At 42.6% G+C, this 21898-nt stretch overlaps 1 protein-coding gene across 3 annotated transcripts in view; it reads right to left on the reverse strand.

Annotated features, from left to right (window-relative positions):
- The window catches only part of PLCB1 (phospholipase C beta 1), a 281025-nt gene that overhangs the window by 79672 nt on the left and 179455 nt on the right, over positions 1 to 21898 (reverse strand). For all 3 annotated transcript variants that reach the window (XM_058020248.1, XM_058020251.1, XM_058020249.1), the window contains exons 10-12: positions 12644 to 12790; positions 6019 to 6176; positions 2841 to 2923 (exon numbers count right to left, since the gene is read on the reverse strand). In XM_058020248.1, the coding sequence (XP_057876231.1) occupies positions 2841 to 2923; positions 6019 to 6176; positions 12644 to 12790 (388 nt within the window). The remainder of the gene's footprint in view (positions 1 to 2840; positions 2924 to 6018; positions 6177 to 12643; positions 12791 to 21898) is intronic.

Raw genomic sequence — 21898 nt, forward strand, 5'->3', positions numbered from 1 at the left:
GTGCATTTCTAATTATAGAGTGTCTGCTTTCAGATCTGCAGATTGCTTATCGCCTTGCAAGCCCCATTTCAAACACCAAGGTCTCCTTGAGGTCCTTTCAGCATTTCCAGGGCACTCCTCTGCTTTTTTCCCAGAACCACAGCTTGGTTTAGTGGTCTTTTTTTCTCAGTGGGCATGTTCTGACTTCACTATAAATGATGACATACATAACAATTTATGTCATCTAAAAGTTACATGCTTGCCTCTTTTCCTTAACTTTTCATTGCATACAAACAGGCAAGAAAAAATACACTAATAGCGGAGTTACAGTACAGGAAATTAAATCCTTCATGTGCTGTGGAGATAGTGGAGAGGAGCCCTTCTAGGAGACACATCAAAGGAAAGCAAATGAGATGATTTACACCATGTGCCAAAAAGTGATTTTTCCCCTAGGTGGACAAGAAGTGTCAAAAATATTCCAATGAACATAAACCAGAATAAAGAAAAACTGTGTTTTAAGTCCAGTGCTGATTAACAATGTCATATCTATGTGAGGATGTGAAACTTATTTACCTCTGATAATTGCAGCCTGTTTACAAGCCAGGAACACAGGCTAAAACCGTATTTTTGTTTAAGCCAATGCCAACATTTCTACGGGAGCAAAATTTTGCAATCAACTCTCTCAACTTGAAAAGCATAAAAAAATATTTGGTCCCCTAGAAGTAGGAATTGATGAAACAGGATTTGTTTGACAGCAATTCTAAAAAAACACTGGCACTTTTTTGTTAACATTTAGGGCAAAGTCCAGCCTTAAGATCCAGGAGAAAAACAACATTCCAAGGAAATGAAAAGACAAAAGGAGCATTCCATGAAATTAGGGAAACTTTCTGTGAGTGACATGACTAATTGCAGATTTCTCCAGCAGCTAGTGAAGGAATTAAGGGGCAATTGTAGAAGCTGGTAAAATTACCAGAAATTATTTTCAGGCAAAGCAAAATGAGAAAACACACACTCTGAATCTGATCATTTACCATAGCAGAAAAGAACCACTAGCAGGAAAGCCTCAGAAAGAGAAAAGATTTGGTCATGGTTCTGCAAACTTGCTTTGCTACAACCCTGTGTCTCAGCAATGCATGGAAAAGGATATCAGAGAGCACACATCAGGTTAATTCCTTACTCCATGGCTGGGGGTTTCTGCAGAGAAGGGTTCCATTCCTTCCAAGGGGCAAGCTGTAAATGACAGGAATGCAGCAGGAACCCTGTCCCCTTCCAGGCACATTGCTGCAGTGCCACCCTGCCTTTCACTCTGACACTGCCTCACCTCAGGATTTTAAAGCCACTTTTGTGTATAACTTACATCTGACAGGAGTTTATTTCATAGATCTTTTTACTTCTTCACCTTCCTAAAATAGATCACCCTGGAACAGTTGAAGATTTAAGTCGCGATGACTTTAAAGGAAGAAAAATGTAACTCTTGTGGTTAAAATTATTTAGCTGTTGTTTTTCCTCTGTCTCATGTGAGCAGAGTGGATGTATATTGCAATAAATCCAGAAGAACGAGTATAAAATATAATACTTTCAAAAATGATGGTTGACATCTTTCCTAAAGGCCAGAATTTGGAAGCACTGTGAGTTCAAACCTACAGGAGCAGGTGAGTGCAACCCAAAGGGACACAAAGTACACCAAAAAGAAATGAGGGGCCATTAGAAAAGGCAATTAACACAGCCCCTGTGTGGGCTTTCAGAGGCAGAACTGAGCAGGATTTAAGAGACTGTTTGAATCACAACCATGTGCCCTAGAAATGTGAGCAGAGCGAACACATATTTGCCCCCAAGAGGTAAATTTGTACCTTGAGGTATTCAGGTAGTGGAGCTCAGCCCTCTGATTTTAAATTTTTCTACCTACATAATTTTTGATCAGTATTGTCACATCTGTTCTTTAAAAACATTCTTACACAGCTGCTTCTACCAGTTCCTTCCCTTATGACAAGAATGTTCCTCCTAAAAAATGGAAAAGCAGTTAGCCCTCACCTTCTCCTCTTTCAGAAACTAAAGTGCCAACCTCATTTCTGATTTGTGTTAAAACATTCATAGCTGCCCCCAAGAATATTTCTATTTTACATTGGAAAAAAACCCCAAAAACACAAAAGCAAACCCAAAAATTAGTTTCTAAGTCCAAACTGCCCCCAGAAATGTTGGAAATGTTTTCACACCAAATAAAAACACAAAAGGGGAAAAGATAATTCAAGTTAAGGTTAAGATTATGTGTCACTGTCACTCCAATTTGAACCATGTGGTCTCATTCAAAACCAAGGTTAATGTTAAAAAAAAAATCAGAACTATAAAAATAAAACAGATCACTGGGACAAAGATAGAAGTGTTCTCATTTATTTATATAAAATCGTCCTTTTCTTATAACTAAAAAAAAAGAAAATGAAATAAACTTAAGTAAACTTATTTTTTTGGCAGAAATTAACTGTTCCTGGCCATCCCACCGCCTATTTTGCGGTCCTAGAAATCCATGGTTTGGCCTCTGCCTCGAACACAAGAGACAGACCAAATGCTGAATGTGTTTGTAGCACAGAACAGGGTAACAAGCAGGGGAAATACTGCCTGGTTTTCTCTGGAGTATTTCTGCATTCCAGCAGGACACACTGAGAGTGAAAAGTTAACAAAATCCCTCTCACAATCCAACCTCCCCTCCCAAAGAACAGGTTCTGATTCAGGGAGGTTTTCAGGAACAGGCCCAATTTCACTTTTGGATAAGAGCTGTTGTTTGGGTCACAGGTGCACACACAATTCCATGCCTAGACCTTATAAAAAATGAAACATCAGCCAATAGAAAGGTGGTAATTACTTACGAATCCACATGGTTTTCAAAGGAAAGGAGGATTGGGAAGGGTGATGTCTTAAATGCACATTCAGCAATAGCTTCTATTACTTCCTAAAGAATCAAAATAAACACAGTTACAAATTTAACTCTCTAAAGAAGCAGAGTTGTAGCATTTGAAGACAGAAAGGACCCAACAAGCTCTGAGATCATTCCCTGAGATCCAAACTTCCTTCCTAAACTTCCCAGAAAGCTCTGGATGTGCTCTTGCCACAACCCAATTTTTCAACCTGAACTATAAATCGAATCTCCAAAACATCTGATGAGTCTCAAGCACCACATTTCTCAAAAAATGACTTATGTCTGCCCAAATCAATAGTTTAAATGTAAAGCTTGGTTTTGGTGTGGAGCTGCTCCATGCCTGCAGCTACAGCTTTCATGTGCTATAATAAAAATGCTCTGACAAAGGCAGATCTCCAAACATCATGTATCCATAAAATCCTTACTTACTCTGACTCACATTTTAGTTCTCCCTCTCTTTTATTTTTGATGACAGAAATCCCTTTAAGGCAAAATAAAAGAAAAAAGAAATCTTTACTCAATTAAAACAGTTGGTTCTGTGGTAATTATCAGAAAACTCAGAAGTCTATAAAGTTTCCTGTCAACCTTACAGAAAATGGAAACCCTAAATCCAGTAGAAAAGTCATTTGACAATGCTGATTTTAGTGAGGTGCACAATAAATGCACTCATTGTTACAAATTATGAAATGTTTCCCTCTTGGAACAAATCTCTCTTCCAGAAGAACACAGAAAACACTGAAGACTTTTCATATGCTGGCAAACCCTGGAGTTTCTGAGAACCCATAAGGTTCTGCCACACCAAATCACAAGGATGACTAAAAAACCTAAAAGATGTATTTATGTTAAACAAGCTTTCTCTGGGGATTCCTCTTGTTAATTTTCTGCACTTTTAGAGGCCCAACTGAGAAGCATAACAGCAAGAAATGCACTTCCTAAAAGAAGAGCTGAGCTCCTGGTACATTCTTCTGGCCCACTTGTTTTCAATGCCTTCCTGCTGCAAGAGGGGATGGAGCCCTGCATGGGTGGGGAAATAAAATAACCTGGAGAGTGAAATTAGGATTGAGCTGATGAGATGTGAGATGAAGAGCTCAGACACCAGTTCAGCGAAGGCAAATGCAGCATGGGTTAAAATTCAGATTAACTTTGCTTTAAATTCCTGCTCATGACCAAAGCAGTCGAGAGCCATCTTCCTCAATTAAAAGACTACCAGCAATCAAACCCCATGCCTAAAACATAATGGTCAGAGGGACAGAAGCTGGCAGGCCCCATACCTGGCTCCAGCTGCAGAATGCCTCACTGGATCAGCCCTGCAGGGTTAAACATGGGTACACACACAGAGAAGCCAGCAGCCTGAGCAGAACCCCTGTGCCCTGGTCACAGCAGAGCGTGAGCTGATACCTGATTGAGCATTCAAGGCATGAAGTGATTCTCACACTCCTGACACATTATTCCCTGCCATTTTGCTCCTCCCCAGCCCAGCAGCACACACTCAAAGCACTGAGTGTTTGAGTGTTGAAAAGAAACCAAGATGTTTTTCCACATTTTTCTGGGTGGATTAAAAATGCCTGCCCTGGAATGACCTATGAAATACTCCTGAGGAGGTTTAAAATGCTTCCCAATATCTCTCCTGCCAGCACAGTGCCAAGGGTTGAACATCTAAATATCCAGGGATAATCCTTGTTCCTGCTAATGATCCTTTGAAAAATCAGATTAACTTTGTTATAAATTCCTGCTCATGACCAAAGCAGTCGAGAGCCATCTCCCTCAATTAAAAGACTTCAGCAATCAAACCCCATGCCTATAAACATAATTGGCTTCCCATAAACATAACTGGGAAGTTAATAACAAACGTGCAAGGAGGTTGTTTTGTGTGTTTCTGTGATTAACTCAATCAGGGAAGAATTAGAGAAAGCAAACTGGAAAAAAATGGATTGTCCTGGTACAAGTGAAAATTAGTGCTCTATCTCTGGCAGACCTGTTTGCTTTTTTCCCTAAAGAATGACACTAGAAGACAAAAATCCCCACCCAACAAAAGGCTTCAAGTATGGGAGAAAGGTCCCAAAACTGTAGCCACACGTAATTCCCAGAACACAACTAAAGTCAGTAATAAACATTTTCTCACATATTCTTGCACACAATAAATGTGTGCTAGAAATGCATCTCCATGGTGAGTTAGTGTCTCAGATGAAGAAGAATTATTTCTTCACACTTCAAAAATGATTTCCTGTGCTGACTACCAATCCTAATACTACAGGCAAACACCTCCATTATGCTCCTCTAACACCTCAGATCAAAAACATCTTTGAGAAGAACAAGAAGATAACAATTTAAGGTTATTGCTAAGGGTTTGGTCTCTCTACCTTATACTATAGGAAAGGAAATGGAAGCTGGAATTCAATAATAAAGATGACATGTTTGGGGTTTGAATGGCACAAATATCCCTTCACAGTCTCCAAAGATGGTGATTTTTCTTTTTCACCCTCCAGTGCTTTGGGTCTGATCCCGAGCTTCAGGGATAATATTGCACACTCACTTATTAATTCTTTTTAAATATAATGCCAAGTGTCTGGGTCCTGTGCATGGAGCCTGCCCCCCGGCCATGAGCAGCATATTCTCTGCCCACAGGAATTTAAAATCTTGCAAATTGTTGAGATTTGGCTGCTACTTCTGCTTAGGACTTTTGCCTCCCACTGCCAGTCACCAAGCAGAGAGGAGAAAGGGAGTGAACTGATGTGCTGGTTACTGCTGCCCAAACCCTGTCCAGCTCTGTCCCCTGGCAGTTGTTTCTCCCAGTGTCTCCACACCCCCATTTGTGTCTGTGCAGAGCCAGCTGTGGTGGCTGTGCCTGGTCCTTCACCCCTGGCTGTGGCTCCTGTCTGTCCCTGTGAGATGTGCTGCAGGGACGTGCACAGGAGCATGGACCTGGGCATGGAGCCCAGTCCCCAGATGGCCCTGAGAAATAATCCCTGTTCCTCACCCTGCCCTGACCACCAGGAGCCTCTCCCCACGCGAGGTGCACATGCTGCACTTCTTCTCTCTGCAGCTGCTCCGCCCTTTCCTCCTGCAGCAGCTTTTGCCCTCCCGGCGATGGCTGTGCAGGAGCAGAGCCTGCCCAGCAGAAGGTGTACCTTGAAGGAGATCTCGGTGGTCATGGTGAAGCCGTGGGTGATGACGGGCTCCTCCTCGGCCGTGCGGCCCTTCCAGCAGTCCAGCTCCACGCAGCGGCAGCCCGACAGCAGCACCTGCCGGTACATCTCCACCGACGAGTTCCCTGCCAGCTGCCCAGCTGCACACAGCACAGGGAGAGGCATATCAGCCTGGGCCCCAGGAGTGGATAAACTGCTCTGACAAGGACAGAGCTACAGCAGCTTGGGCCCTTGGCTGGCAGGGACAACGCGGTCATGGCTCCAAAGAACGCGAACAGCGGGAGAACGCAACGAAATCCCTTTGAGACAGGCAGGGTCACGGATCCATCCCTTTGGCACAGCCAGGGTCATGGATCCATCCCTTTGGCACAGCCAGGGTCATGGATCCATCCCTTTGGCACAGCCAGGGTCACGGATCCATCCCTTTGGCACAGTCGGGGCCATGGTCTGGATCCATCCCTAAATCTAACAGAGAAATAACCCAGCTGAACCCAGCTCCAAAGCTTCTGATGGGCAGCATCAAATACATGAAATCAAATAATAATAGTAATAATAATAACAACTTGGTTCTATGAGATTTTGTCCTGGTTTGGATCCTGCCCTCAGTCTAACAGATAAATAACCCAGCTGAAGTCAGCTCCAAAGCTCTGATGGGCAGCATCAAATACATGAAATCAAATAACAATAACAATAATAACAACTACTTCTACTACTACTTAGTTCTGTGAGATTTTGTTATCCCTTGACCAGCGATGTGAAATTCAGACTCAGGAGACCAAGACCACATTTTCTCACACCATGCAATGCAGTTCAGTATGAGATGAAACAAACCCCCTGCAGTCACGAATGGCACCACCATTAGGTCTCAAATCAATATTTAATATGCTAACCACTGCAATGAGCTGGTCAGTTAAATTTCCCTGATGTGACACTGTATTATGCAGGGAGAAATTCAATTAAACTGTCCTTTTCCAATAATGAGATAATATAAATCTAAAAACTAAGAAGGAAAAACTCATTTTTTCCAAACTTGTGAAGTATTAAGAAAGGAACCCAAAAAAAAAATTCCAACCCAAGCCAACAAAGAAGTCCAGCTGGACTCAGGGAAGGATACCCAGCCAGGTTGTCTTCAACTGCTGCAACAGGTTTGATTCCAGTCACTGAGATACAAATCTCTTGCAGCAGAGAGGGAACATAATGGAAGAATGGCTTTGTGCCTCTTTTAGATGTGAAGAAAATGGATGCAGTTTCCTCCTTTCCAGCAGAGTTGCTGAGAAGATCCACCCGGATTTCTTGAAGGAAATTAATTTTCTTTTTAAGGAGGCAGTGAGTTCATTTACAGCGAAGATTCTTTGCTGGCTGGGGACATATAAATACTTCATCTAGACTGGCATGTACTATAATGCAGATGAATCCTCATTTTATTGTCTGTGTGATTCTGTTTTTAGGTTTTATGCTGGGAAATACACATTTTGGGATTTGCTTCACAAAAAGCATTGTGTGCTTTTGCTCTGTTTTTACCTTGCACTAAAACCTGTGTAGCAGAGCCCCTTACTTGCAAATCCTGTTTACAGCTTCTGTCTGATACATGAGGTGGAGCAATCATAAATACTCCACAAGGTATTAACATGACTCCTGTTGAAATCCATCAGAATTCTCAGTTCCTGCTGGAACCAGTGAAAAATGTCTGTTAATAACAGAAGGAATTGGCCAGGGCTGGAAAGCTCTGAAAATCCAAATGGAGTCAGCAAAGTGACAACGTGTCTCTTTTTCTCATTTTCTTTTGGAATTTAGCTTTTTCCTGTTTCACCTTTGATTATGGCAGATTACCTTTCCTCACACAAAAACCTTTTTGGTGCAATTCCAATGCCTGGGGTAAGTAGTGGCTCTTTTTCTTTGCAGGATGCAAACAAGCATAAGCATGGGTCAGGGAATAACAACTCACATTTCCATGTGCTTATCCCTGAGCATCTGCTGATGAAATCTTGGCTCTCACAGGGATCCACTGAACTCTACTGCCTAAAAACCCATTTTCACTTCGAAAACTGCTCTAATGTTGTTTTTCTTTTCCCTCAGAGCACACAGAGTTTGGATTAACAAAGTGTTTCCCAAGAGACTCCTGGTGGTTATCAGTGCTGAGTGTTTTGTTCTCAGAGATCCTTCACCTTCCAAAGTGCTTAAGTAAATCATGACATGCATCACTTGCCACATGACACTTCCCACACCTTATTAATAAGGCTCAGACACTTCGGAAGGATTCCTGCAAAGGATAAGAGGATATTCAACCTCCAAACCACACAACCTTCAGAAGGACCCCCAGGCAGAGTGTAAAATGCTAGCACATGTTTAATAGTCCCAACAGCTTGTTTTTCTGAAATACAGAATATGAGAAATGTGCTCCCAAATGTGGGAGTTTTGCATACATTATTTAGAAATATCTTCCTGTTTGCATTTAAAATACCCCTTTTGCATTCTAAAATGTGGTAACACAGACACTAAAGGGAACACTTTCAGTATATTTTTAATAGCCTGGGTACAGATCAATTTTTCAATACTGGAAATTGAAAGCATTATGTATTCCCTTCTACAATACAAGCAGTGTCTACAGTAACACCACGCAGAACATTTGCATCCCATCACCCTATGTGGGCTAAGGAGAAATGGATTCCGACAAAAAATTCACTTTTCGGAAAAATGTGATTGGCTAAACAACACCTGACAGGACAGCATGCAAAATGAGCTGATGCTGCCTGATGTGAGCTGAGGATGTGACCCAGGTTTCCCCTCACAGAGCACTTCCACACCTCTGTAACTCTGAGCTGCTCCTGCCTCAGGAAGTGCATCCTTGCTGGGCTCATCCACCACTGTTTCTCCAAGTGAAAGTTATTTGCAATACATGGAGTTAAAACCTGATTGCTATCTATTGAAGACATCTTTCCTCCCCAAACTGGACCCAGCTATTGGGAATCACCTGACTCTTCATTATTCTAGACCCAGAGGCTGGTCCTTCCCTCTGTCCCAGCAGTTTCTCCCAGCACGAGGTGCCTATATCCTCCCTTTGCTGGGCATGAACACAAGTTCCTAAATCTCCTCTCTCCAGACAAGTCCTGCAGGAGCACCAGTGCCCTGGATCACACACTGGGGGCTGCCGTGTGCAAATCAGAGCCCCACACTGCTGGCAGCCTGGCTCCTCACTCCAGAGCCACACAAGGTGCTGGCAGCTGAGATTCCATAGACCCAGCCCATTTATCTGAGCTTGTTTTGCTCCTGAGCTATTTCCCCGTGCAGGACAAGCAGATCAGACCCCACACAGCAGCAGGGAGGTGTCCCCAGCTCTCCTGCCCTTCCCTATGGAACCTGCTCTGGAGGCTGCGAGGTGAGGAAGGGTTCAGGAAGGGCTGGGTGCAGATAATCAGCAGGAACAGTGGGACTGAGGAGGCACTGGGAGCAGAAGAGCTGGAGGATGGTGGATGAGAGGTCACAGGCAGCACCAGAGAAGAGAACGGCCCCTGGTGAGCCATTTTTGTAGGAACAACTGAAATACCAGACTGTAAGAAGAGGCTGAGGGTGGATGGGTCAGTTCCACACTGGCTACATGTGCTCAGCTGAGATAATTGCTCCTTTTAGCCAAAACTGTGTTCAAGGTGTGCGATTTCAGTATTTTGCATTTCCCATCAACAGCAGCAAGCTGCCCAGCCCTCAGAACATGCAAGGCTGAGTGTGGCATGCCATCATTTGTCTCTGACTTTGGGTGCTGCAGAAAGAAATGCTGCCCAAAAAATCACTCCCCACTGTGCCCACAGCAGGAACCTGAGGGAAGACTCCAAGAAAAAGCAGGGTTGCACTTTAAGGGTTCAAAGGAATAAAGAATTAAATATGATACCAGTGAGAAAAAAAGTGAGAAACTTTTTTTACTGTCTCATAAGATGACATTTCTTTAAGTTAGCCTAGGTTCACTGCAAATCACTTCTTTCTTCATGGGCTTTTACCTTTGTTCTTAAAAATTACATTTCCCTAAGAAAAAAGAAAGCAGTAACACTTCTAAATAAATAATCAGGACTTGATGTACTGCCAAGGGTTTCTACTAAAGGCTAGGAAAGTGATCAGCATAATTAAAAATAAATTCAGAGTGTGCACACGGTGATTTTTATGTTATAATGTTGTTTCTTTGTGCATGCTTTTTCTGGGTTTAAAAAACCAACAAAGGGAGAGATAATTGGTAGGGCATTAAGCTCAGTAATCATAAAGTAATGCCAGGCTGAGTGGTTTTCTTATTGTCCTGGTAATTATTACATGACCAGTTGCTATTTCATGGCCTCAGTCAGGGCAAAGGTGCTCCCAAGGCTTCCCTTCCAGAGCCATGAGCACTTGGGCAGATCCTTCAAACTCTTTTGGGACAGGGAATAGCCAGCTGCCATTAATTTCATTGACTGTATTTCCTAGTTGAAAGAAAGCAAATGGGAGTGTGATTGCTGTGTCCATGCAGGTTCAGAGCAAAGTCCCAGGCTGTCAGTTTTTGTAATGCACAGATAAAAATCAAATCATGAATCCCATTGTGGGCCAGCTGCCACACATTCACTGCACATAATGAACCCACTGAAAGGGAAGGGCCTGTGGTTGGTGCCTGTAAATGTGAAACATGCACTCTGAGAAGGAATTTGAAAGAGTTTCAAACTTCTCTTGCACTATGCCCTGGGTTTATCCTGATTTACTCCCCCCAGTTTCCTAAGCTAGGAATATTTTGTCAAATTAAGGCTGAAGATCACGTTTCCAAATATAGCCTCTGAAGTTCCTTGGAAATGCAGGCACAGAAACCCGTAGGCGCAATCTGAGATATCTGCAGACTTTCACATCCAAGTCAAAGCAAGTGCAGCAAGTGTCAAGGTAAATAATTAAACATGTGAGGTCACTTGTAGTGCAGCTAAAAAAACAGAATAGGTTGGACTAATCATGAATCCTTAATTCTTTGGGGTTTGGCTTCTGTACCTCTAAATCTTTGGAGCACATCTCTGTCCTGACCAGCCCTGATAAGAATCTGTGGTATGGACCTGGCTGTAAATTCCTGCTGGTAGAGGGGAGAGCAGTCTTTTATCTGCTCAGATCAACCTCAAATTGCATGGTCTCTAAACCTCCTGTGGGCCTGTGCTCCTCCTCTAGCACTGCAGCTTGACTATTTTCTTCCAGAATATCTGTATGAAGCTGCAGCATTTGCCCTAAGCACCAGCTAATCCTCAGTGACAGCACAAAGTCCTCACTGGAGGTAAGAGGTCTGCAAAGCATCACAGTTAAAAATTGCTTTTGCTTTGGCCATGTCCTCACTCCACCAAAGGGCATAAATTTCTGTATATTGGAATCATAACTTAAATGTGGCCATGCTGATTTTCGTTTCTTTGAATTCAGAGAAAGAAAATCCCTGTCAAAACAAATACTTGTGTGACAAGTTCTAGCACAAAACACGTTTTACAGCTGAGATATAAACCCTTGAAAAATGGTGTCTAATGGAAACAATGACAGTTCATTCACTCTGTGAAAGCTGGCAAAGGAGCTGGAACAAACACAGGGCAGATGAAAATAACTCCCTGAGGTCTGTTTAAAGTGGGCATCACCACTGCCTGGGCTTGTTAATGTTTTGGCATGCTGGCACTCTGAAGGAGTTGGTCAGCTAAGGCCACTCTGTTAATAGCATTAAGAAGCCTACATTACACATAAACCACACTTTTAGCATTCAGTGCAGCATCATTTTTTAAATTAAACATAATGCTAAGTCATCAGCAAACATGACAGGACAAAGCAAACATCAAATCAAACAGGACACAACCTCCTGTGCACATCTGCTTGCCCCAAACATTTGTTCCCACGTAAACCAAACTAAAATAGTAAATTTACAATTATTTTCTCACAAGTTAACAGAACCTTGGACTAGGAAACAAATGCCAAAAGTCAAATTCCTAAACTGCCTTAGCTTTTTCTGAGTCTTAAAGCATTGTTGACTTTGCTGTGCAAACAACACAGTTCAGACTGTAACCCTAATTAACAGGAGCTTCTGGGTGCTCAGCCTTTTTAAAACACGACAGCACCTAAAGGTTTCAGCTCAGATGTCAGATATTGGCAGGGAACAGAATTCCCTCCTGGCACTTATGGGCTGTCAGAAAGTTATGTGCCATGCTGAACCTCCCTGATCTCTGAATCAAAGTAAATTTCATGGAGCACAGCAAGCTGCCAGATTTCATGTTTATGGGCAAATTTATGAGTTACAGAGATGTTTCCCATATTCTGCTTTGCACACTTGTCCTTCTTTGTTGCCATAAAAAGTACAATGTTCGTTCTCCTCCCTAAAGATGGGCCTTAATCTGCAATCCCATTTGATTTTTTCAGGGACTTCACTGGGTTTCTGACCAGAACTTTTCTGTACAAAGCAAGTGCTGCTCACCTGTTAATTAAAGTATATTTGATGCACTTGCGTTGCAGCTGCAACAAAAATCGAATGCCACCCTTGCTTCCCTGGAGAACGAACTCCACCACGTGTTTAATGCTGCTGATTTCAGTGTATTTTATGTCACCACTGAAAACACCCAGAATTTCTGCAAGGTCAGACATCAGGTGGTACCTGTGAGGTAGGTGTTGTGTGAGGAGTTGATGAAGTAGTGTGACAGTGGCTGAGACATGTCCTCATTCAAGTCCAGTTTCTCAGGGGGGACGACACCGTTCTCCTCCCCACTCAGGTAGCGCATGAAGCCATCCACGGAGATCTGTCCTGGGAGAGCAACCAGAGAGAGCACAGTCAGTCCCAGCTGCACACCCTGGCACAGGCAGCTTACAGTGCCACCTTTTAGCTCTGGATTTACAACAGGAAGATTTAATGGCACATTTGGGTATAAAAACATAGACAAGAGACACATACCGCAAAGACACAGGGATATGAGGGATTCACACCTTTTCCTTTTCTGGCTTTTTGCATTAAAATTATCTTAGCCCTAAAATTCTCAATGAAACTTCAAAAAAATATCCATTGTGCTTTACATAGTTCAAGTCAAGTTCATAGTTCAAGTCAAGAGTTAATTGGCCTGTCTTTTTCTTTCACCACTGCCATGTTAAATTTGATCTGATGTCTCTTCTTGGAATGGAACCACAGCAGAAGCCATGTCAGCAGCTACAGCCCTCAGCGAGATCCTTCCCTCTGCAGGGTTTGGAGCTTGCCAGCACAAGAAATTTATTTTTCTTCCCCTTCAAACACCTCTTCTCTAATTTATCTGATTAATTCCAATTCCCCTCCCCATGGGGTCACTCAGTAGTGCTTTGTTAAAACACTTAAAACTAGCACAAACATAAAAATGCCTCCTTTTTCCTGAGGCACCTGGCAATTGAAATGTTCAACGCAGCTCAGGGCCACATAGGCACCTCCTGCTGAAGAAGGCAAGAGCCTCCTCATCCTCCCCTCTGACTTATTCCTTTGTCCTCTTTCCCTCACACTCTGCACCTTCCCTGCCACACTCTGCATTTTTTCCCATCACACTTTGCATATTTTTGACTTGGTTCCCAAAGCACACATAAGTGTGCTAAGTTTAGTAAAGTCAGCTAAAGTTTGGTAAATAACAGAACCATTTTAATGTTTTTATTGTGCATTGGAACAGGTCTGAAAAATGTAAGTGTGGAGGAGAAATACAAAAGTGTCTAATGTACTCTTACCACAGACATTCCCAACACCTCAAAATTAGAAACATGCACCTGAATTAAAAACTTCCAAGAGTTTGGAAAGGCACTGCCCAGTGTGGAAGTGTCTCTGTGCCTCTCTGCCTCTCCTGCAGAAATACTTGAGGCAGTTTCTCAGCAAATGGTTCCACAGAACACCTCAAACTGCTGCTCCATGCAACCTTCAGGGTGCTGGAATTGATGCAGAGATCAAAACAGAACCACCACATTGGGAACCAAGTGAAGTCAACAGAATCTGGCATTTCTCCATTCCAATTTTATAGGAAGGAGAAGTAATTTCCTACTAGAAGAGAAGTATGTTGAGAGGTTCTATTGAATTTCCTGACTGTGATCAGCTTCATTATATGAAACACGGGAAGTGTTTGTGCAGCCTGATCTTTTTCTGCATCCCTGGCTCCACCTGATTGTTCCAAAATAGTTACAAGGGAGGGAAAAAAGAAAAGCACAAATGAAGTGGCAAGTTCTACACATTTCACAAGAATTCCTTACTAACTGCAGCTACACAATCCCATAGCTTTCAAGATCTATTACAATTGATCAAATACATGAATGTTCCTGGATAAAAGAGAAAACCACATAAAAATGTAACTGTTGCTTTGTCCACAAGGCTCTTTTCTAGTCAGCATTTGTCTGCTCTAAATATACCAGAAGCCACTTCTGCTATCCCAGATCCTTTTTCCTGGAGCAGTCTTCAGGCAGGTGACACACTTTTGGCAAATGAGTTATCAAAATTCACCGAATTTCCAGGGGTAATGAAGTGAATCCTCTTTTCCATGGTTCTTAGATCTTGTCAACATTCATCAGTCAAAATGTTTTTTTCTGTATCTCATGAGATCTGGACTATCCCCATCCTGGGAGCTGGTGATCACTCATTTGCCATGAAGCAGGAATTCCAGCCACTGTGCTGGAATGACAGACTGTGCTTTGTGAATGCACTTCTCAGAGGCTCCTCTGTTTGGAGACTGAGTAACCACTCAGTAATAGTGTGATAACACACTCTTGGTGTGCTATCTTAGTCCTGTTTGCCAGATCCAGAGAGCCAGGCCTGTGTCTCCTATGAGGCCTGTGACAGTGCTGGGGCACACACAGGTGACAGCCCATGGAAATCTGTTCCCATGCAGCTTCCAGGGCTGGAAAAAGCTGCTTTCGACACAGAAATCCTTCTCCCAGAGCCTAATAAGACACAGGTAGCTTGACCAGATCCTGCTTTGCCAACCCTTTTAACAGCCAGCATGACCAGCATGGTGCCTGATGTGGAAATGCTCCTGTGGCCCTGGGAGCTGGCCAGCTCTCAGCATCAGGATGTAAACAAACCCTGCTCACTCAACACCTGCTCAAAGACATCAGGGTTCAAAGCAGTTTGAACTTCCAAAAGAAGCTGCTCCTGCAGTTCTGTGCCCTCTGCACAGGTCCAAGACCAAAACAGCAGCAGTGCAGTAGCCTGGGGGAGATTTAATAAAAGTGCAGCTAACCCTGAGAACTTCCCAAACAGCTGCTGGGTCTAAACTTCATCCCCTTATTTTGATGTGCAGCTCCCTAATTTTCCTGGGCTCCAGGAAAATTTTCCTAGCCCAGCCTGCTCCCAGGAGCCTTCCAATCCTCCAGGAAAAGTCTTGGGATGGAAAACAAGAGAGGCGCAGCAGAAAAGACAACATATGTGAGCACTTTTCTTTGTATTTCATCCTTGCAACTTTAACAACAGCCTTCACTTGTCCCTTAAAGTTTGTGGATGATCTGTATGACAATCAAAATGTGCATTTGCTTGTACACAGTAAACAGGTTAGGTCACATGGATTTTAAACATTTCTATCTGTATATTTGCAAACTTCATAGTGCTTCCCATTTGTTTACAGCCATGCTGTTATCCACTCAGTTATAATCTAACTGGAAAGCACCATTGTGCCAAGAGATGTTATTAAAGCAAAAAAGAAAACAAACAAAAAGGAAGCGAGACAATTAATTGGCACCTCGTATCTCCCAGTCAGCAGCACAGAATTGCAATGGTGTTTTGTCTGACAGTGAAATCAGGTTTATTCCAATGCAGTCTGTAACAATAATCACATTTGCTGTAATCCCACACAACTGAGCAGCCCTCTCGATTTGAAGATAAGAACCCAACAAGCAAAGCAGACACTTGATAATCCAGTGGGAGATCTGTGAATCGTGTCCCATTGGGAAATCTCTCTCACAAACAGGCCCTGCAATTCCCAGCTCATTAGGGATTAAGATTTCATGCACAGTGTGGAGCAAGATGCACAAATCCTGGTGTGTCTCCTGACACTGGGCACACATGAGCTATTGCAGAGAAGCTCCCAGGATGAATTTCCATGGAATCCACACTGTTGGGACACAGTGTGCCAGAGCTGCTCTGGTGGCACTTGCAGGGTTTGCACCCAAGTGGTGCTGAAAGCTGCTTGGCTTTCCAGACACATTTCTACTGCTCTATTGGTTGGGAGTTGTAGTTATCACAAAGCTCCATACCTTCTCGGTGATGTCTTATGGGCATCTCCTTGCAGCACTGACTCCTTCTTCCTCACAGCACAGCCACCACACTGCAGCCCTCCCCTCAGCCAGCTCACCCACTCTTTTGTAGCACTCTTCTTATTGGGCACAGCTGTGGCCTGCTAAGGGCAGGCCTGTTCCTGATTTTGGGGATTGGTACAGCTGCAACTCCTCAGGTGTGAGACTGCCTTCTGCACTGTCTGTATTTTCTTACATTCTATCTGCCCACAGGGGTAACTGCAGTTTCTGCTTATTCAGCTTTGCAAACCAGGGCAGGACAGGACTGTCCCACTGCACTGCGCACCCTCTGCCACTCTTGGTGGCAAAGTCACCACAAGGAGAGAACACAGAATGAGCTCAGCCCAGACTGAAAAGACCCCAACCCTACAACTGGGTAAGGACCTCACCCCAATTATCTTAGTGCTGCTTTGTTTTAGAAAAAACAGTGAGCATGGCAAAAACTGTCAAGCCTCAGGTCAGGATCTGCAGATACATCAAAATATCACAGTTGCAGCCACCATTTACACACCAGGGGCAAAAATCATCAGTAGCTCCTCCCTTTCAGCAGTTCTCTCAATGATCACTAAGGGCAGAAATTCACACTAGTCAGCCTTATCAAATTAATAAGTAGAGGAACAGCAATATATCTGAATTACTGCATCTGGCTATTAGTGAAGCATTTAATGAAGTTTTAAACTCAGATTTTTCCTAATTGGAAAAATTAATCTGCTAAAAAGCTCAGATAGAAATAAACTGAGGTCATCTTAAAAGATCAGGGTTTCTTTGAATTTGAAAGCTGAACTGCACAAGAAGTCCAGAGGCTGAACACTGATCAGTGGTAGGTCTGGTTTCATAAAGTCCTTAATAATGTGAAAAAGTAGAACCAACAACACAGGGTTTAAAAACCAGACAGTTCTCTGGTGGCTGTTGGCAAAACAAGAGGGCAAAGCTGTCATGAACAAGGTAAATGGGACACAAATAAATGAGAACACATAAACAACAATTCAAGCTACACAGCTAATCACTGCAGCAAAGGAAAATCCAAAATACAGAGGTGAACAGGGAAGATAGGAATCCATCACCCTGAGAAACAGATGAGATGCAGAGAATGGCAACCCATCTGCAAAGGAAGCTGCATCACAAAAGGTGATTAAGAAAAAGGAATTAAACAGGTAATGAGACCAGAGTGAGCACTAGAAAACTTGGGATGTGTGTCTGAAAAAGCTTGGCACTGCTTCAATTAAGTGTACTAGGAAACAGTCTTGCAGTGGATTTATTGCTTGTGTCATTGCTTAAATCCTTTAAAATCAAAGCAGGACAATATCCTGTTGTGCTCAAATCTCATTTCCTTTCACTAAACTTGGAGGAAAACATAATGGATCCAATCCTGCCCTTAGTTTTAGTCATTGAAATACCTCCTGTAATTAGTTACCTGGCCACAAACCAAAACAAGCTGTCTTGGGGAACATGTTCTTGCAAGAGAAATGGAAAACTCCCTCAGTAAGGAAAGGACAGAGCAAGATTCCTCTCTCCAGGCTTGTATGGGTACTGTGCAGTGAGACACAGGGAGATGTGAGCACAGACAGAGAATGGTACAGGATCAGGATCAATTATCCTATAGATATGGTTTATGCAGATACAGGATCAATTATCCTACAGATATGATTCATCCTGATACAGGATCAGGGTAAATTATCCTCTAGATATGGTTTATATTGATACAGGATCCGAATCAATTATCCTATAGATAGGGTTTATCCTGATACAGGAGCAGGATCAATGATCCTATAGATATGGTTTATGCTGATACAGGATCAGGATCAATTATCCTATAGATATGATTTATATTGATACAGGATCTGAATCAATTATCCTATAGATATGGTTTATGCTGATACAGGATCAGGATAAATGCTTACTGAATGGGACACAAATCAAATGAGAACACACAAATAACAATTCAAGCTACACAGCTAATCACTGGAGCAAAGAAAAATCCAAAATACAGAGGTGAACAGGGAAGAAGATGCCCTGGAACCCATCACCCTGAGAAGCAGATAAGTATGAATGCCAAGTCAGTGATGGAGAACAGGGAAAAGCAAACCTGGTGTGTCTGAGCAGCCTCCACAGAAGAGCTTGCTCAGTGCCCACTAATCCATGGGGAAATACCACATGCCCAAGGACACTGAGATCCAGAGCTGTGTGCACAGCAAGGCTCCTCAAGTACAGCAGAGTTCAGGGTGCCTAAATCAGGAATGCTTGTCATTCCAATGAACTATCATATCCACTTTAGCATCTGGACAAGTGCACAGTGAAAACCAAGAGTGGATACAATCATTTACCTTTTCTGGGGGTGGCAGGAAAATGTTTGCAGATGGAAAACCACTTTTCTGAACTATCAAGATGAGGCACTGCAGCCCAAGACACTGAGTTCACTCCAGGGAAGAAATATTTCCTACAAGCTTCCACAGGAGCCATGCCAAACAGCAAATCTACTTAAATCAGAATTAAAAATGAGAATTAAAACTTGGGGAGCATTCCAAGGACACTGCCATCTCCAAGGGAAAGGAAGGTGGAGTGGCACCCGAGGAAAATGCAGGTTTCCAAATCTCACTGGTGCCTGTAGGCAGGAACCATCCAGGTTTAACAAGATCTTAAAGCCAACTGCAGTGTTGAGTGTGGTATTTATTTACTCATTTTATTACAAGTCACAGGCTTTTTCAGCCTTTTTCAGGCTCTCAGGAAGGAAGGGCTCTGACCCACAGGGGCTACACAGCCTATGAAAAGAAGGTATTTTTTTCTGCAGTAGTGCTAGAAAACAGCAAAACACACATTGAAGCAGGGAGGATTCTAAGCACTCAACATTTTCTCTTCCTTACAATTGATACCTTGGAAACACATTTATTTTGATGGCTATTGATCCTTTGAACGCCTGCAGCAGCTTTAAAAGCCTCTGCTGTTACAATGCACGGTCACAGTTCAGAGACTCCGGTAAGCAGAGCTTTCCTGACAAGGAAAACAAGTCTTGGAGCAGTTCCTAAAACTTCAGCAGGCAGATGCTAAACTTGTTAGAAGGCAAACTTAAATGACCGGTAATTGTTAAGGAGTTGGGGAAAACCCCAAGCAACTGATCTCTGCTAAGTCTCAAGACTGAAGCAGGGTTTCACAGCCACAAACCCATCCTCTGCTCTTGACTTCTCAGCAGAGATGCAGCAGAAATTGTTTCTGACAAGATATCCCTTACAGCACATCACAAGACAGTCAGTTTAGATCCAATTAAATCCACAAAACCACTACAAAAGCACCTTTACACCAGTCCCTAGCTGCAGTGGGATAAGCACTTTGCAACATGGCAGGTTTCTAAGGCAGATGAGTGGAAAGGATTGAAATCAGACAGATAAAACCACCATTCATCCCAGCATACTACAGTTATTTCTGACAGACTTGAAAGAGGGACAGCACTGGAGTATGTCACTGTCTTGCCAAACCTCTCAAAAACATCCTCTGTACAATGCTCACAGTGATCCTGGGAGATGGAATAATGTTAAATGCTGGCTAACTTCCAACTGCTGTGTTGCACCAAAAGACATCTAAAAATATGTATTTTTCTCTGCTAAGTGATGCTTCTCTACCTAAGCTATTAATGCACTTGCCAAAAGGACTGCCCTGTACTATCATGGGAAGAGATATGAGTGTCAGTGTGCTCTAAGGACTGAAAAAAATCCAAAAGAGAAAAATCACAGGTGACATTTTTACTTCCACAAACTCCTGCAACTGAAAATAGATTAATATTAAAGAGAAGTTGCAAAGAATAAAGGGGTGGCACTGCAAAGACAGTGCAAACAAACTGAAAAGAAGGGATTTTAGTCCCTTTAAAGGGCCTTCCTTATCTGTCCTTTAAACTTGATTCTGCAGCTGGAGGCACTGCAGTGGACAATCCCTTCCACAAACAACTTGAGCTCTCTCCTAACAACAATTGCTTTTTTTGCCCTCTTTGCTACCTCTGCTACTCTGTGCCAGGACCATATTGTCAGGAAACTTTTCCTCATTTCCACCCTCAATTTATTCAAGGCCACTTGATCCCTGTGTGTTCTTGTGCCAGCATTGTCCCTTAGTTCCCCACCTCGCGCTGCCTCACCAGAGTTCTGGATTTATGGGTGGGGCATGAATTTATGGGCAGGGCATGAATTGATATCCTTCCAGCTGGAGGATATTGGTGGATACTGAAGGACACTGGTGGATATTGGTGGCTGACTGCATCTGCCAGCAGAAGGAAACTCCCTCCCATGGATGCTGCGCCCTAAACCATGCCATGTTTGTCCAAACTTTATCTGCGTTTGTTTCCATCAGCACTTGAGTCCAGGCTCCTTTATATTTTCAGAAACAAACCTTATCTAGTATTCATCTTCAAATCATAAATTTTGCTGCTAAAATGGAATACTTCCCCGTGCTCCATAAGAGGCAGCAACAAGCACAGAATAAACAGTTTGACTGCTGGACTGAGTTTTCTATTTATGGGCTCTGACAGTCTGAGACCGGGTCAAACACAATACAGAAAAATACTCTCCAGTGGAGATGCAAAAAATCCTTATAATTGAGGACTTTCCGTTCTAAAAGGTTTTTACATTTAGTTTTTCGCTTGAGATGCAATGTTCCAAACAACTGCAAGATCTGAAATTAATTTTTCAGCTTAACTAGAAAAAGCAACCTCCAGTGTATTAGAGAAACAAATTTTGCAAACTCATTTTGACAAATAGTTTCCATTAACATATTTATGCTGCCACATTATCCATACAACACTTGTTGCACATATATATATATAAAAAATAATTTTTTTTAAAAAGGTTTTCTGGTAAGCTACCTAGCTTAGCACTTGCTGCTGACAGCCTGGGCTAGCCCTACAACTTTGGTGTGGCTTAAACATTTCAAAGAGTAATAAATCATGCCTGGGATCTATTGTTCTGTCAATACTTGAGACAGAAACAGGGCAGAGAGCTCTTCCCCTGTACAAGTGGAATGCTGGAAAACACTGACAATCCCAAAGTTAATGGGCTTTTGGGGAAGTATTCTCACTTTCCATGTTCCAGTTGGGAGGCCAAAGAATTCCAACTGTTCTGTAACACTTCCTACAAGTGTTTCATACCAACCATTTGCCTGAGTGATTTATACATCAGAATTTATGCTTTAAATATTATGAAGCATGTCTTAAAAGTAGAGCCATGGCTGCACAGTGCTTGTTTTTGCCATTAAAATCTGTTACCTAGGAAATGACCCCCTTCTGCCACCAAAGGAATCCAGGGTGTAATTATTCTTAAGCAGTTACTAAAAGGTGAATTTAATGCAGTGGGGTGAAAATGTTTAAATTGCATAAAAGTTTAAAGGAGGAAAAACACATTTAGGCTGGGGTGAATAGTGCCTGGTGTTAAGGCTGCCATGGGAAAAATACATACAATAGATGCTGTATAAAATTAAATATAACTTAATTGAATGCTGATTGCTTAATTTATTTTATTACCTAAGAAAATCTCAGCGCAACAACTACCAATAAATGTGCACTGCAAAACAGAATTCATGTTGGAATTCATGGAGAGAGTCATGCAACCATCTCCTCTACAATCCTTAAAAATGCATGTCTAACCAAAGCTGACAC

This window comes from Melospiza georgiana, chromosome 3 (assembly GCF_028018845.1).
Source record: "Melospiza georgiana isolate bMelGeo1 chromosome 3, bMelGeo1.pri, whole genome shotgun sequence".
In the NCBI taxonomy this organism is placed as follows: domain Eukaryota; kingdom Metazoa; phylum Chordata; class Aves; order Passeriformes; family Passerellidae; genus Melospiza; species Melospiza georgiana.